The sequence below is a fragment of the Apteryx mantelli genome, unplaced genomic scaffold (genome assembly GCF_036417845.1).
Source record: "Apteryx mantelli isolate bAptMan1 unplaced genomic scaffold, bAptMan1.hap1 HAP1_SCAFFOLD_122, whole genome shotgun sequence".
Classification (NCBI taxonomy): Eukaryota; Metazoa; Chordata; class Aves; order Apterygiformes; family Apterygidae; genus Apteryx; species Apteryx mantelli.
The window spans coordinates 224146-240996 of NW_027118478.1; the positions used below are offsets into that span (position 1 = coordinate 224146).

Consider the following 16851-nt stretch of genomic DNA (forward strand, 5'->3'; position numbering starts at 1 on the left):
GTGAGTGTAGATACTGGTACCGTGACTGATGTGTGTGTGTGTGTGTGCGTGTGTGTGTGTGTGTGTGACCTGGGAAGCGAAGGGGGCACCTGTTGGCTGACAGAGCCGCCCGCTGCGACGGGACGGCAGTGCTAGCAGTCAAAGACTCGGGTGGTGTGAGTGCGGTTCCCAGAGAGAGGGAAGGAGAGGGAGTGTAAACGTGCCGGCTGCAGGGGGGTCATGAAAATTTAAATTCTGGTGTTGCTGAGGAAAAAAATATATATATATGTATATAAAAATATATATATTATAAGGAAGTGCGCTGCCCGATCAGCATAAGACGCACTTTTCGGGAACTCAATATGGGAAACAAGTTCGGCACAGAAAAGGGGACGCCCTTAGCCGAAATTCTGCAAAACTAGAGTAACATCGATGGGACCAAGAACCTAAGGGAAATAAATAAATAAATAAATAAATAAATAAAATAAAGGTTGCTCCAACTATGTCAGGAGGATTGGCCGTTCCCGGCAAAGGCTGGTGACCCGGCGGAACGATGGCCGCCGCAGGGATCCTTTGCTCCTCAGGAGTGAACTTTCCTGCGTCACCGTTTGCAGGATCGGTTCCCCGGACAAATGGATTATTGGTGTGTATGGGACAGCTGGGCGAAGAAACATGTTCTCGGAGTATTGGAAGTAGCGCAGCTGCGAAAACGCTTGTGGGAACCGCTGCACCCTCTGCGCTATCCTCTGCTTCAACTTCTCCCTACCCTCCTTGCCTTCCCCCTCTGCCTCTCAAGCCCCTTTGCACGTCGTTCCTGTGCCAGGAACGTCCACCAGGTCCGGATGGGGCACCTCGGGTAGCTACAACACGAATTTACTGTCCCTGGGGGCCCCGAGATTGGATTGCATGGAGTCAACCCACTCCCAGGCTTAGGGAAGATCCCGAGAAAGTGTTACAAATTTAAGAGGAATTGTGTGCGTATGATCCTACCCGGGGGATGTGCAAATGCTCCTTGAAGCCGTGTTCACTCCAGATGAAAAACACTCAATTCTGGATGCAAACCGTCGTTGGGCAGGAGAGGGGGGTGTTGTGGCTGCTCGAATGGCCTGGCCGATTGTGGACCCCAGGTGGAATCATAACGTAGAGGCAGATCACAGGCAGTTGCGATTAGCCAGACAAGGCTTAGAAGAAGCTACACGTTTGGCAGGACAAAAGACTGCGAATTGGTCTAAAATGAGGGAGTGTCGGCAACAACCTGAGGAACAGCCCTCAGCTTTCCTTTCCAGACTATTTAAACAAATCAGAATGTTTGGAGGGGGGACAGACCCAGAAGCCGAGGCTAACAGGCCTCTAATGGTTTCCACATTTGTAGATCAAATAGCCTCGGACATTAAAAAGTCTTTTTCTAAACATGTTCCTGACTGGCCAGGGAAGTCTATGGACAAAATAGTACGTTTAGCCACATTTGTATATAACGGTGGAGATGAAGACAAGGTGAAAGAAAAGAGGCGACAGAAGAAGGAGGCAGCGAGTGTGTCAGCGGTTGTGTTGAGAGACGAGTTTAAAGAAACTAGAGGAAGGGGGCGAGCAAGGGTCAGAGGAGATGGACGGAACCAAAGCGAACGTATTGTACGCTTAGGAGTTAATGATTATCGCCGTTCTTGCGGGGAACAAGGGCGCTGGAAGCGGCAATGCCCAGTGAAGCCCCGTGTGCCCAGGAATAGAGGGGACAGCACGAGACAGTCAAGTACTGGGAATGACACCAGGCAATTCCCAGCCAGTCCCCAATGACAGGAGATGGGAGACCCAGAAACTACTGTGGGAATTGGGGTGAATTCATGGGATATAGATTTGGATTTCAGGGGGTGGGTAATGGCAAATATAGCAGGTCAAGAAATTCCCTTCTCCGTGGATACCGGAGCTACCCTTTCCCTTCTGAATTTTGAGCCTAAAGGATGTAAGTCATCAGGTAAAATAACAATACAGGGAGTAATGGGAAAAGGCGAACGAACGTTAACTAAGCCCTTGTTGCTCACTCTTGGAGGAAAAGGAGTGTGGGGACGTTTCATAATTTCCATGGATTCACCCTTTTGCCTTTTAGGGAGGGATCTCTTACAAGCCTTGGATGCTCAGATCTGCTTACAGCCGGAAGGGATGAAATTAATACTATTGGGCTCGTGTGTTCTGGCTGAGACACCAGAACCAGAGTCAACTAATCTGCAACTTCTGACAGGTTTAGAATCAGTTCCTGGAAAGTTATGGAGCTCTTCAGGAATGGATGTTGGACTATTGAAATCAGCTAGTCCAGTCTCAATCAAAACAAGGGGAGGATTACCTCCCGCGGTTAAACAATACCCTATCCCAAAGGAAGCAGAGCAGAGTATCCGAAAGCAAATTGATCACTCTCTAAAACTGGGTATCCTTAGAGTTTGTGAATCCCCATACAACACCCCGATTCTGCCAGTTAAAAAGAATAGGCAGGATTCTAAATGGCGACCCGGAGTATCGGTTTGTACAAGACCTAAGAATTATAAACCAACATGTAATTGCTCCACATCCAGTGGTTCCTGACCCGTCAACTATATTACTACAGCTACCCCACTGGGCAACTTATTTTACCGTGACTGATTTAACGGCAGCCTTTTTTAGTATAGCGGTAGCTGAGGACAGCCAAGATCTTTTTGCCTTCACTTGGAAGGGACAACAATTGACCTGGACTAGGCTACCGCAGGGATTTACTGGGTCTCCGAATATATATATATTTTTTTCGCGTTTACTTAAAAATGATCTTGCAGATATTGAACTGTAAGCCATTTGAGTTATTTGTTCATGAACGATGGAGTAGCAAGTGGAGTACTTGGTCAAAAACTAGGTCCTCACCCTAGGCCAGTGGCCTATTACTTCACCCAACTAGATGAGGTAATCAAAGGCACTCCAGGATGCATCGGAGCGATAGCAGCTACAGCAGCCCTTATTAGAAAAACACGACCTGTAGTTTTGGGTCACCCAATGACTGTGTATATGCCACAGAAGAAGAAAGAGAATTGGAAAAAGCGTGAAGTGGTTCAAGACAAAAAAGGAATTTGGACTATCAGGGGTAAGCCCCTCCTTTCCTTGAGGTATTTACTTTCTATGGTTAGGTGATATCATGATCGTGGACATGGAGGAGCATTGACTGTCGCCTCATGTGTTCTACAAACCCGGGCAGCTCCTGAGTGCATGTGGTTGCAAAGTGCATAACAACAACCTGCCCAACTTGCCAAAAATTTAACGATACTTATCCAAAGATTAACAGAGGAGGCCGCCCACAGCCTTATTTTCCATTCCAGCGTCTACAAATTGACTGTGCTGAGATGCCAGCAGCAGAAGGATTTAAACATCTCCTTGTGACAGTTGATCAACTAAGCAGCTGGGTGGAAGCCTTTCCTACCTGCAAAGCAGATACGGCTGCAGTGATTAAAGCCTTGTTAAAAGAAATTGTCCCTAGGTCTGGAGTCCCAGAAACTATAGATTCAGATAGGGGTTCGCACTTTTCAGCTGGAGTTTTAGGGAAATTACATCAACTGCTAGGAATTCATGGAGAGTTGTACACACCTCATCATGCCCAGTCTTGAGGACAAACTGAGAGAATGAACAGAACTATTAAAAACAAGTTAGCACGGGTGTGTACACGGACAAGTCTCAAATGGCCTAACGCCTTAAACTTAGTGCTGTGGGAAATGAGAACAACCCCTAGACAACCAGTAGGATTATCCCCAGCAGAAGTCTTATTTGGGCATCAGTTGGCTCTACCAGGAACTTATATCCCGGCTAAGACCAGCCTGCTGGACAGAGATGAACGGCTAACCCAGTATGTTCTAGGGATGCAAAAAAGGTTTGAAAATCTTAAAAAATATGCTCAATGGTATCAGTCTACACCACCCGAAATACAAGTGCACAACATACAGCCTGGGGATGAAGTCTGAGTTAAAGCATTTTTATGAAAATGCAAGTTAGAACCTAAATGGGACGGGCTTTATGCTGTCTTATTAAGCTCTTATTTCGCTGCTAAAGTTTTAGGAAAGGAAAATTGGATACACTGTTCTCATGTTAAACGAGCGGTGAATAACTAAATGAGTAATTCCTGAAAGTCCTCTCGCACTGATGAGAAGAAGAAAATGAAGTGGAACGCCGCGCTACTCTTAGCACTGTTGATCCGAGTGACTGGGACAGCACGCACCTCACGGGGTGGCAGGCAGAAGCGTTGTGCTCATGTTGCTATTCCAAACACTGACAGTGCTGCTCCTCCCAACCTGCGGTCGAAGAACCCTAGGACGGCCACGGTGCCAGGCTCGTGTTAAGCAGACCGCAAGCATGGGACGAAGATCTAATAAGGACTTGAAGCTCTTAAAAAAAAGGCTTCGAGAGCTCTGCTTGCCATATTCGCAGGGATGCTTGATAAAAACGAAGGCAGGACTGTTAGAGAATATCGGACCGAAGCTGTCTCGAATTCATCGCTTAGCAGAACTCGCTTAGCGTTAGTAGCCGAATTTGCTGCAGCCTTAGGCGTCAGGCTGTGAACTTTGACTTAGATAAGTAAAAGGGGGCTCCGGAGCCCGTTCAAGCCGGAGGGATAAAGAAGTTACACGGACAGCAGGAGGAGCCAACGTTGAAGATAAGAAAAGCAGCAGCCTGCCTAGAGACAATGAAGGAACCCAACGGAGAAGGGGAAGAGCCCAGACCTAACGCCACGCTTCCTAGCTGAGGGAGGTCCTCCGGGATCACCCTATTCCCAGTAGAAGGCTTTGGGCATCGCCAGATTTCCTTATCCATGTGCTTCTCCCCAAATATCTACTTATCTCCATGAGCTACATGGGCCACCCGTAGAGCTTCGCTCCAACTTTTGAGGTCTAAATGAAGACAGCTCTCCAGGCAACACAAATCCCACCACCCTTGGGCTGAGACGTCCCACTGGTGACCACCTAGTCGTGGTGGACCAGCCCCAATTTCACTATTTCTTTGGATATTGAGGTCGAGAAGGACCAAATCTGCCTGTTTTAGCCCCATTATTTTGCCCCTGGTTGCTTCTCATGGGGATCAGGAGAGCGAAGTGGAAGAGACCCCGCAAAACAGCGCCGAGCTACTTATTTCTGCTAGATCGTGGCTCGCGTTCCCTTTTTCGGCAAAGTGACCTTCTGGATTAGGGCCGAAACGCGACTCTTTTACGGGCGTTTTAGGGCAAAGCCAACGTATTGGATGTCTGCTCTCCATGCGCACGTCTCTACCGGTCGTCCCATCGCTGGTCCGCGCCTCAGCGTGGGAAAAACCCGACTCGGGGAGGGGGGAATTTAATAGGGAGGGTTCATCCAGCCGAATTCGTAGCGCGAGGTGGGAATGCGAAGGTGGGACGAGCCACTTACGGGCGTAATTTCCTCGGTTTTGTGCATCAGTCGCTGTGGACAAAACCAGAGAAGATGGAGACGCCCTTGCCGGACCCGGAGGTCGTTCTTTGCCCTCTGGTTTGCGGAAAAGTAGCGTCGCGGGGGGGGGGGGGTTTGGAGGGGGACGGCACTCACCATCCGGCGAAGTCCTTGGCTCTCCAGGCGTCCACCACCTCGGCGAGGCTGCGGGCAGCCCGGCCGTCAGGCAGCATCAGGTCATTTCCGGCGTCGCCGTTGAAGTCACCGCAGGGGGCGCAGAGCCGGCCAGCCAGGTGGGCGCCGACGGTCACCGTCACCTCGCCGCTGGGGCTGAAGAGCACCTGGAGGCCGGAGGAGTGGGAGATGGTGACGTTGCCCGCCGCCGCGCTCAGCGAGATGGCTTCGGAAACGGTGGCCGGCGGGCGCGTGAAAATCCCGTTCACCTGGAGAGACGGATGGATGTGGGGATGCAAGAGGTCGCCGTTGGGTTTTGCACTGGGACAAAAAGCCACCTAAAGCAATTGCCTTGGACAAGGGTCCCTAAAGCAAGGTGAGATAGATCCCACCCAGGCTCTCGGCTTTAGTTCCCCGCAGACGTCCCCACTGCAGCTGCGATATTCAATATATATTGCAAATTGCAATCGCAAATGGCAAAGAATTGCAACGTCTTGCAAACGGCAATTGCACATGGCAAAGAATTGCAATGCATCTTGCAAATTGCAATTGCACATTATTGCAATGTATGTTGGAAGTTGCAATAGGAAGGTGCAAGTCATTGCAATACGTGTCGCGGGCTGCAACCGCAAGCGGCAAAGACTTGCAACGTGTATTGTAAACGGCAAACGATTGCAAGCTACGTTGCAAATTGCAACGGCTAATGGCAAAGAATTGCAACGTCTTTTGCAAATTACAATTGCAAATGGCAAAGAATTGCACCATCTCTTGCAAATTCAATATAGAAATCTGCGCCGGTCACTGAAGAGGAGCTGGGACCGAGCTGGACCACGGTGGACGCCGACCCTAAGAGGGGATGAGCCCGACGGCGGCTCTTTTGCTCTCACGAGGAAGCCTTAGAGCTGAGGTTAGGACACCCGGGAGGGTCCGAGGAGTCCGGAGTGGGCCCAGGAGTCCAGGGGGAGACCCAGGAGTGCAGGAGAGACCCAGGGGAAGGTTCCAGGAGTCCAGGAGGGACCCAGGAGCTTGAGGGGGGTCCCAAGTGTCCAGGGGCATCCCAGGTATTGAGGAGGGACCCAGGAGTCCAGGAGAGTCCCAGGCATCCGGGAGGGACCCAGGAGTCTGGGAGGGTCCCAGGAGTCCAGGGTGGGTCCCAGGAGTCTGTGAGGGTCCCAGGAGTCCAGGTTGGGCCCAGGAGTCTAGGTTGGACCCAGGAGTCTGTGAAGGTCCCAAGAATCTGGGAGGGTCCCAGGAGTCTGAGGAGGTCCCAAGAATCTGGGAGGGTCCCAGGAGTCTGTGAAGGTCCCAAGAATCTGGGAGGGTCCTGGAGTCTGTGAAGGTCCCAAGAATCTGGGAGGGTCCCAGGAGTCCAGGGGGGACCCAGGCATCCGGGAAGGTCCCAGGAGTGCGGGAGGGTCCCAGGCGTCCGGGGGGGACCCAAGAGTCCAGGAGGGACCCAGGTCTCCAGGGAGGGTCCCAGGAGTCCAGGGAGGACCCAGGCATCTGGGAAGGTCCCAGAAGTGCAGGAGGGTCCCAGGCATCTGTGGGGGACCCAAGAGTCCATGAGGGTCCCAGGAGTCTGGGAGGGTCCCAGGAGTCCAGGAGGGACCCAGGAGTCCAGGTTGGACCCAGGAGTCTGTGAAGGTCCCAAGAATCTGGGAGGGTCCCAGGCGTCCAGGGGGACCCAAGAGTCCAGGAGGGACCCAGGTCTCCAGGGAGGCACCCAGGACTCCAGGTGGGTCCCAGGAATGTGGGGGGAGGTCCCAGTCATCCAAGCCTGCCTGTCCCACCCCACCCTCCAAGGGGACCCAACCACCCGGGGGAGGGACCCAGGCGTCCGGGGCGCCCACCACCCGCTTACCCAGGCCTCCATGTCGGCGTTGAGGGTGACGAGGGCGTCGCGGAAGAAGACGAAGAGGGCGGCGCCGGCGGGGACCCCGTCGCCCCGGCACTCGCCCACCTCCACCACCACCTTGAACCAGGCGGGCGAGCGCTCGTCGCACAGCGCCGCCACCTTGTAGGTGCCGCTGCCCGGCAGCCGCCCGGTGGCACCGTCGAAGGTGCTCATGGTGGCCCCGGGGGACAGCCGGCACTGTCCTTCCCGCTGGACGCACCGCCACGTGCCGTCCCTCGCGGCGCACGTCTCCTCCGGGCCGCAGCGGGTCTCCTCACACGCGAGGCCCTGGGACGGGTGGCAGGTGCAGCGGGTGGTGCAGTTGTTGGAGAGCACGGTCTCGGCGGCCTGCAAGAGGAAGGAGCTGCTGCGGCGGGGACCTGGGCGATCTGCTGCCCGTTGAGGAGGGAGATGAGGCCCGAGGAGAGGAAGGCTCCACGGAAGGTGAATGAGGTGGAGTTGGTGTCATGCCGTGGATTAACGGCCCTCGTCGTCGTTAACAAGCAAGCGAAGCAATTTAGGAGATTGTTTGGATATAGGTGTCCTCCAAGCCACGTGTCCTCCAAGCCATGTATCGTCCAAGCCATGCATCATCCAAGCCATGTGTCCTCCAAGCCCCAACGTCCTCCCCTCCAAGCCATGCATCATCCAAGTCATGTGTCCTCCAAGCCACCTGTCCTCCAAGCCATACATTGTCCAAGCCATGCATCATCTAAGCCCCACATCCCAAGCCACATGTCCACCAAGCTGTGAAGCTCCAAGCCACACATCCTCCAAGCCACGCATCCTCCAAGCCACCCATCCTCCAAACCCTGCGTCCTCCAAGCCCCAAGTGTCCTTCAAGCTGTGTCCTCCAAATCCCACATCATCCAAGCCCCAAGTGTTCTCCAAGCCCTGTGTGCTCCAAGCCCTGTATGCTCCAAGCCACACATCCTCCAAGCCACGTGTTCTCCAAGCCATGAGGCTCCAAGCCACGTGTCCTCCAAGCCATGCATCATCCAAGCCATGTGTCCTCCAAGCTCCGCGTTCTCCCCTCCAAGCCACGCATCCTCCAAGTCATGTGTCCTCCAAGCCACCCGTCCTCCAAGCCATGCATTGTCCAAGACATGCATCATCTAAGCCCCACGTCCCAAGCCACGTGTCCACCAAGCCATGAAGCTCCAAGCCACATGTCCTCCAAGCCACGCATCCTCCAAGCCACGCATTCTCCAAGCCGCGCATCCTCCAAGCCTGCGTCCTCCAAGCCCTGCGTCCTCCAAGCCCACGTGTCCTCCAAGCTGTGTCCTCCAAATCCCATGTCCTCCAAGCCATGAAGCTCCAAACCCCACATCCTCCAAGCCCTGCGTCCTCCAAACCCGCGTCCTCCAAGCCCCATGTGTCCTCCAAGCTGTGTCCCCTCCAAATCCCACATCATCCAAGCCCCAAGTGTTCTCCAAGCCAAGTGTCCTCCAAGCCCTGTATGCTCCAGGCCACACATCCTCCAAGCCACACATCCTCCAAGCCATGCCTCCTCCAAGCCCTGCATGCTCCAAGCCCTGCATGCTCCAAGCCACATGTCCTCCAAGCCATGAGACTCCAAGCCACACATTCTCCAAGCCATGAAACTCCAAGTCACATGTCCTCCAAGCCATGCATTGTCCAAGCCATGGATCCTCCAAGCCTCGCGTCCTCCAAGCCCAGCATCCTCCAAGCCACATGTCCTCAGACGAAGCGACCTGAGCCTCACCTTGAGGTACCGCCCCTGGTGCATGCAGCCGCAGCGCTCCACGGAGACGCAGGCCGCCCCGTCGAAGAGGTAGCCATCATCGCACTGGCAGCCCTCGAAGCACCTCTGGCCGCAAGGGGCCGCGACAGAGAGACTGGCGCAGGTGAAGTCGCACGAGCGGGTGCACAGCTCGTAGTGGCCGTGGGGCGGGCAGGAGAGGGCTGGAGGGAAGGGTTGAACGTCATCACCGCGGTGGCCGCTTTCGCGTGACGGAAGGGACAACCCTCCAGGAGATGGGAGGCGGGAGTGACCACCGTCCAACCAAGGGCCCTGGGGCATTGCTGACAGCTCCAGTTGACGTCAGAACGCCCCAAACCTGCTTCTAGCTCCAAACGAAGTCACCTGCGCTATGGACATCTGCATACGAGCGCGTCACCTCCATGCAAAAGCAGGAGGACTCCCATTTCCTAACGATTTGAGATGAGAAGTGACATTTTGGAGGTGACGAGCTGGAATTTTTTGTCTTTTCAAGACACTTTTGGCAGCCAGCGGGTTATCGAAGCGAAAATCAGCTTGTTTTGGGGAGCATTTAAAAGCATTTCTGCCTTTTTTTTTAACCCAAAGGCAACGCTGCCTGTGTAATTTTACCCACCTCGCTTGTGCGTCTTTCTGGTGCAGCCCCCAAATTAAAGAAAAATGGCCAAATTGGGCACTTACGGCAGAAGGAGGCCGTTCTCCAGGCGCCAATGTTGGCCCCGGCGGCTTGGCAGGCGGCCGTGTAGGCTTGGAGGCTCTGGCAGAGGGTGTCGCGGGCGCCATTGGCCGCGCACATGTCGTAGAGGCAGTGGTTGAAATACTCGTCGGGGCTCACTTGAGGGTGGCATGTCCCGAAGGGTCCCGCCGGGTCCCGGATGAGCCCGCAGGAGTCCCCGGCGCGGAAAGGAGCCGTCTTGGTAGCATCGCACACGGGACAGTTGACGCCGCAGCCGTCCATGCACATTCCGTCCTCCGTGGGAACCTTCCAGGAGGCCACGAACTCCTCCATGCTCTGCGTGATGGCCCCGTTGGGCAGCTGGAAGTCATCGTCCTTCTCGCCATTGTAGTTGCCTCCTAAGCCGCACACGCGGCCCTGGTAGCTGCTGGGGATGGTGACCAGGAGGTAGGAGGCCGCATTGTAGAGGAGCTGGAGACCGGAGGCGGCGTCGAGGACCATGTTGGTCCCTTCCTGGCTGATCCGCAGCTTGTTGTCCCCTGTGGCCAGCGGCAGCGTGTAGCGCTCGCCGTTCATCTGTCCCAAAAGGAAGAGATGGACTATTTTAGCATGAGGTGGGCTTCACACGCGCGTGCTGATGGTGGAAGAGGTGCACCCGGACTCACCATGACCTCCCACGTCCGTCCTCGCTCCATGGTGACGGTGTAGCCATGGACGGAGACGACCACTTTCTTCATGAGGACCACGTTGGCCCGGCCGGAACCGTGGTTCTCCAGCAGCACCGAGAAGTTGGCCAACCGAGGGTCCGTCTTGCAGAGGCGCGCCAAGACGTAGGTGCAGGAGCCCCGGAGGTGGAAGGCGCGCCCGTCGAAGGTGACGTGGTGAGGGTCGCCCGCCACCACCAGCCTGCCGTAGCCTGCCGCGTGGCACCCCAGCGCCCCGCGCTCCACCCGGCACTCCTCGTGGGGCCCGCAGGAGGTCTCCCGGCACGCCACCGCGCCGCCGGGCTGGCAGAGGCACCTCTCCCGGCACGACTGCCCGGCGTAGAAGTCCTCGCCCAGCTTGTAGTAGTGGCCCCGGTGCTCGCAGCCACACTCGCCCGCCGCCACGCACTCGTCCCCGCTCAGCACGAAGCCGGCATCGCAGAAGCAACCTTCAGCGCACGGCGTGTCGCAAGGCTCGGTGGCCGCCGGCCCCCGGCACGTGGCCGGGCAGCCGGTCCCACAGAGCTCGTAGTGCGAATTACGGGGGCACACGGGGCCTGCGAGAAAAATGGGAGGAGAACGTCAAGAACTGCTTGGATTTGCACCCCTAAAGCGTCGGGGTGAAGACCAAAGTGGCCACCATGAAGCTTCAGAGTGAAAACCGAAGTGGCCGCCGTGAAGCTTCAGGGTGAAGACCAAAGCAGCCACCATGAAGCTTCGTGGTAAGGACCAAAGCAGCCACCACGGAGCTTGGGGCAGGCATCTTTGGTGGCAAAGCACCTGTGTCCCTCAGGAGGGCGACATTGCCTTATTTTGCCTTTTTTTGCATGAAGAAGGAATGAATCCTGCTTCAGCAAGTTTATCTGCCCACATCGACATCCGGGACAGCCAAGGGAGAGGAGCAAATGATTGCAAGGAAACGTTCCCGTCGCCGGAAGGAGATGTTGGAAATGGGGCAGCTGGACCCAATTTTGGAGGCTTTGGGACCCAATTTTGGAGGCTTTGGGACCCAATTTTGGAGGCGTTTGGTGGTGCAGCGGGTGTTGCACCCGCTCCGGCCGCACTCACTGCAAAAGTTCGGCGTCCTCCACTCCTGGAGCTGGACGCCCTGGCTCTGGCAAGCCGTGACGTAGGCGGCGACGGCGCTGCACAAGGTGTCCCGGTGGCCCTTGTACTGGCAGGCGTCAAAGGCGCAGTCCTCGAGGAAGGGCGCGGGGTCGACGGCCGCGTGGCAGGCAGCAAAAGGCCCACCGGCCCGGGCGAGCACCCCGCAATAGCCATCGCCGCGGTAGAGTTTCTTCTGCTCCTCGTTGCAGACTGGGCAGTTGCCCGTGCAACCGGCCGAGCAGCCGGGGACGTCGGCCACCTTCCAGCTGTCGGCGAACTGGACGGGGTCGGCCAGCTGGCGCCCGTCCGGCGTGACGAAGTCGTTGCCGGTGTTGCCGTCGGCGTTGCCGCAGAGCCCGCAGACGGCGCCGGCGTAGGCTTGGGGCACGATGACCCGCGCGTAGCTGTACCAGTCGAAGCTCACCCGCACGTCGAAGTCAGTGCGGACGAAGCCGTGGACGCCACTGGTGTAGACGGTGAACTGGCCCTCGTGGGAGAACGGCAGCTCCACGAAGACGCCGTTGACCTGGGGAAGAGGCCGTGGAGGGTCACCAGTGGGTTATGTCCCAGTGGAGCCCCATCGCGGTTGGGTTGCAAAGGTCTCGCTGGAGCCGTGGGGGTTTTGCAAGACATTTTGCAGCTGGTGGAAGTCGAGGAGAGGGTTTCTGGGCCAATGCAAGGGCTGTCCAAGAGGGTTCCCACCTCCTGGGGCTTTGGGGAATAACGAAAAGACCGAATAGTCGGAATCTGGGAGGTTTTATGGAAACTGTAGTGTAGGGTCTAGCTACATCTCCAACATCCCAGTGCCGACCCACCCCGCCAAATCCCCCTCGGCTCTTAATCCGGACAGTTATCCAACCTGCAGTTCCCTTAATGCACAACCGGTCTTCAAGGGAAGCTTCTCGGTTTGGCAGCCGGACAGCAAAAACAACTTTGGGAGAGGTCACAGGGCGCTATTTGCTCTCAAAACTATTCTGCCCCACCTAGAGTCTACGCCGGCTTGAAACAACATCATCGTTCAGCGCAATAAAGGCTGAGCCGGAGCACGTGTACTTAAGCGCAGCGCTAAGCGAGGAGGCAGTTGGAGCTTTTCCAGGGGCCGTGAGTCACTTTGCAGCTGCCAGAGGAGAGAAATTATAAAGCAGAAGAGCCGTGTTGGGAGGGGGGGGAAGGAAAACAAAAGCAATCAGAGCAAAGCGAGCGCTGTTGAACTTGGAAGTAATTTTGCTTCTCTTATTGGCGGATTTTTTTTTTGCTCCGTTTGAGCAAAACCGCTCTGTTTCCAGTGCACCAGCAACGATTTTTTTTTTGTTCTTTTTTTAGGAGAACTTCAAGCAAAGTGTCTAAAAATAAAGCATTTCAACCCAAACGAGCTGCTTGGGGCTCCCTCCGGAGACGGCCGGCAGAAAGGGGGGGCCTCCACAGAGCGATCCGTGTCCCGCGTTGGAGAAAAAGAGGGGATTTGCCACCAAACGCAGCGGCTTTGCTACCCCCATGCGATCGCCGGGGATCCCCGGCGGCCACCTACCTTGACCTTGCGTGGGTGCTCCTGGCTCAAGGTGATGACATTGCCGTAGAGCTCGAGGGTCACCGTCTTGGTGAAGGACACGGCTTTGCTGCCCCGGTTGTTGTTCTCCACCAGGACCCGGAAGGGGACCAGCTCCGGGTGCTCGACGCAGAGGGCGGCCAACTGGTAGATGCAGGTGCCCTGGAAGTCGAACCTCAGCCCGTCGAAGGTGGTGTAATGAGGATCGCCGGTCCCTATGCAGGTGGAGTACTTGTTGGCCACGCAGCGGTGGCCGCCGTTCGCCGTGGTGCACTTCTCGTGGACCTTGCAGGCGGCCTGCATGCAGACCACCTCGCCCCGGCCGGCGTCGCATCTGCAGCGGGAGCGGCAGGTCCCGTCCTCCCAAAACTCCTGCCCGGCCTTGTAGGAGCGGCCGTTGTGGACGCAACCGCAGCTCTCGGCCAGGACGCACGCGCCGCCGTCGAGGACGAAGCCTTGGTCGCACTGGCAGCTCTCCGCGCACGGCCGGTCGCAGGATGCGGGCGCCCGCGGAGCCGCGCACGTGGCGGGACACGCCGTGCCGCACGCTTCGAAGTGGCTGTTCTGCGGGCAGCTCCGAGCTGGTGGGAGGAATTGGAGATAAAACCCTACTTAGATACGGGAACTTGAGGCACCTACAGCGGAGACATCGGCTCAGTGCGGCCGCATCTACATCTACGTTGCGTCTGCAGCAATTTGGGGCATCTGAACCACCCCACGGCGCCGGCTAGAGCGAAAAACCACCCACTTTTCTCTACGCTATGGACATCTGAAGCCAGATAAGGTGGATTTTGGGCAGCTGGGCATGCAAACAGCAGCCTGGGTCTTCTCCATGAGGCTTTGGAGACCACGGGCCAGCCAAGGAGGTGGGGAGGGTCCCCGCGTCCCCACAGGCGAGGAGATTTGCCGACGGTGTTGCTCTCCAGGGCTCTTTTGCTAGAAGAGTTTGGAGCTGAGGAGGTTGGGGAGGACCTCGCTTGGTGGCTGGGAGAGATTTGTAGGGAGGAGTAGACTTGCCTGTTGCTCTCCATTGAGAACGTGGAGACCACGGGGAGCAAAATGCCGCAGGAATGGGACACCGGGAGGGGATAAATTGGGGGTGGGAAGAGGAAAATGCTATTTTTGGGTGGCTACTGGGATCCTAACCCGGTTTCATGTCACCCACGGGAGCCACGTTGATGGGATCGAGTTAGGTGGCATCTGCCGAGTGTTCAAAGCAAGGTGGGAATTCCCACGTGGGCACCCATCCACCTCCCCAAAAGTCTTCCGGGACCCAACCGGCCGAGCTCACCGCAACCCGCTGCCTCCTTCCAGCCAGTAATGGCAACTCCGTGCTCCTCACAGGCAGCCGCGTAGGTCTCCAGCGCCCGGCACAGAGCCTGGGGGTCCCCTCCAGAGCTGCAGACCTCGAAGATGCAGCGGGCCACATAGTCCTCAGGGCTCACCCGAGCGCGACACGCCGCGAAGGGCCCCTCGGCGGCCGTGTCCATCATGCCGCAGTGAGCGCCGTCGCCCACCACCCGCCGCTGCTCCCGGTCGCATTTGGGACACTGCCCGCCGCAGTAGTCCCAGCAGGTGGGATCTCGCCAGCTGTCCACCCACTCTTCCACGCTGGAGGCCCGGGTGCCGTCGGGAAGCGTCGTCTCGTCGTCCGCGTCCTCGTTGAAGTTCCCGCAGAGGCCGCAGGTGGCCCCGAAGTAGCTGCTGGGCACTGCCACCATCAGGGCCAGGTCTTCGTCGTAGGTCACCTGCAGCCCGAAGTCCGTCTGCAGGATGGTCCGGCCCTCGTTTTGGGAGATTTTGATCTTCCCGGCTTCCAGGCTGGTGGGCAGGCTGGCGAGCTGCTCGTTCACCTTGGAAGGAAAGGCCGGGAGAAGGGTTAAATCCCTTTTTGGAGGTTCTTTTTGGAGTTTACTCACAGCAGTTACGAAAGCGGTGTCTCGTTCCAGGAGAAGCGATTAGCGGCAGCGACTTTGCCAGGAGGCCTCCGCAATTACGCAACGTCCCTCAGGAGGAAGAGGTTAAAAACCCCAGATGTTTCAGGGGAAAATTGTCTCCGTTGACTCCGGAGCTTAAAAAATCTCATCGATGCAAAGGCTGGCCCTGCGCTGCCTGCTTTTATGGGTGGGAGACGCCTCACTTAACCTTGCAAAGTAGATTTAGGTCTCGCCTAGGCTCCTTGGGTCCATCTCCATGGACCTGATAGAGTCGGGCGACCCCCAAGGACAAGACCGACCTCCGCCTGGAGGAGACGTCTCCACTTGGCGAGGTGAATCGCATCCTTAAATTGCTTCTTCTTTAATACTAACCACAAAGCGAGCGTGGTTTAGGTGGAGACACCTCTGCTGTAGATATCTAGAGCCCAGTAGAAGGCATCCGCTGTCTTCAGCGCGCCAAATTTTCGCCAAACTGTGTTTTGCTGCTCCTCGTTTCGCTTTAATATCACTTACCAGCATGTTTTACCCTCTTCTGCTTTTCTCTGAAGGCTTCATCCAAAAACAACGCTGCCAAGGAGCGGAAAAAAAACCCACCTGGACTTTGCCGTCGTCTCCCTTGTGGATGGAGATGTTGTAGCCGTAGACGTAGATGCCGGCCAGCCACCCCTCGGAGCCGCCCTCGCTCTTCGTCTCCTTGATGGCGAAGGGCGCCAGGGTGGACTCGTCACCGCAGTATTTGGCCACGGTGTAGGGACAGCCGGCGCGGAAGGCGACGGTCGCCCTGTCGAAGGTGCGGTACTGCAGGTCCGGCGTCCTCAGGCAGGTCCCCAGGTAGTCGGGCACGCAGCCGGCCCGCCCGTCCTGCACTTGGCACGTTTCCTTGGCGCGGCATCGCACTCCCCGGCAGGGATCTGCGAAAGAAAAACCCAGAAACACCCGTTTTGGGGTTTATTTTGGCAGGGGGGTGGACAACTTTGCTGGCAGAGGTAGGGCCACGCAAGCCTCCGCCTTTTTACGGGCGCCTTCTCTAGACGATGAGGAGAAACCTTTGCTGCAGAGGAAACTCATCCGAAAGTGTGCCAAAACCAGGGCGGACGGATGATTCTGTCTGTCCCAATGCCTCAAAAATTAGCTGAAACCACATTTCAGATCAAGAAAACTCATTTTAGATATTTATTTCCAGGTGCAAACCTGGTTCCTACATGTTTTGGTTCCTACCTATGGGTTTTTTCATCTTGGGTTGCAACCAGGGTTTGAACATGGGGCAGGAGGAAAGGAGAAGGTGGAAGGAGCAGGGTGGAGGTGGCCCAAGACCAAGCCAGCTCATTTCAGACCTGGCTTTCTGGGTGCCACCTCGGTGTCTATCAGCCTTGGGGCTGCCAGATGGAGAGGAAGCACCACCCGCCCCCGGTTTGGGCACGGAGGAGCAAATTTTGGCTCCTACATATGGGTTTTTTTCAACTTGAGTTGCAACCAGGGTTTGAACATGGGGCAGGAGGAAAGGAGAAGGTGGAAGGAGCAGGGTGGAGGTGGCCCAAGACCAAGTCGGCTCATTTTAGCTATATATTTCCGGGTGCAACCTCGGTGTCTATCAGCCGTGGGGCTGCCAGATGGAGAGGAAGCACCACCCACACCCGGTTTGGGCACGGAGGAGCAAATTTTGGCTCCTACATATGGTTTTTTTTTCAACTTGA

At 56.3% G+C, this 16851-nt stretch overlaps 2 protein-coding genes across 2 annotated transcripts; both read right to left on the reverse strand.

The window, feature by feature from the left end:
• Positions 1–5266: 5266 nt before the first annotated feature.
• Positions 5267–11134, reverse strand: LOC106495890 (IgGFc-binding protein-like; the record flags this gene model as incomplete). Its single annotated transcript, XM_067316792.1, has 6 exons — positions 5267–5411; positions 5535–5821; positions 7414–7794; positions 9173–9372; positions 9869–10439; positions 10535–11134. Coding segments are annotated over 6 exons (2046 nt in total), but the record flags the coding sequence as incomplete, so codon positions are not given.
• A 292-nt stretch (positions 11135–11426) lies between these two features.
• LOC136995526 (IgGFc-binding protein-like) lies at positions 11427–14941 on the reverse strand. The gene is made up of 3 exons (XM_067316793.1): positions 14512–14941; positions 13203–13801; positions 11427–12200 (listed from the first exon to the last, which is right to left on the reverse strand). Exons 1-3 carry the CDS (start codon positions 14939–14941, stop codon positions 11427–11429), a joined length of 1803 nt encoding a protein of 600 aa, XP_067172894.1.
• Between the last annotated feature and the right edge of the window lie 1910 nt (positions 14942–16851).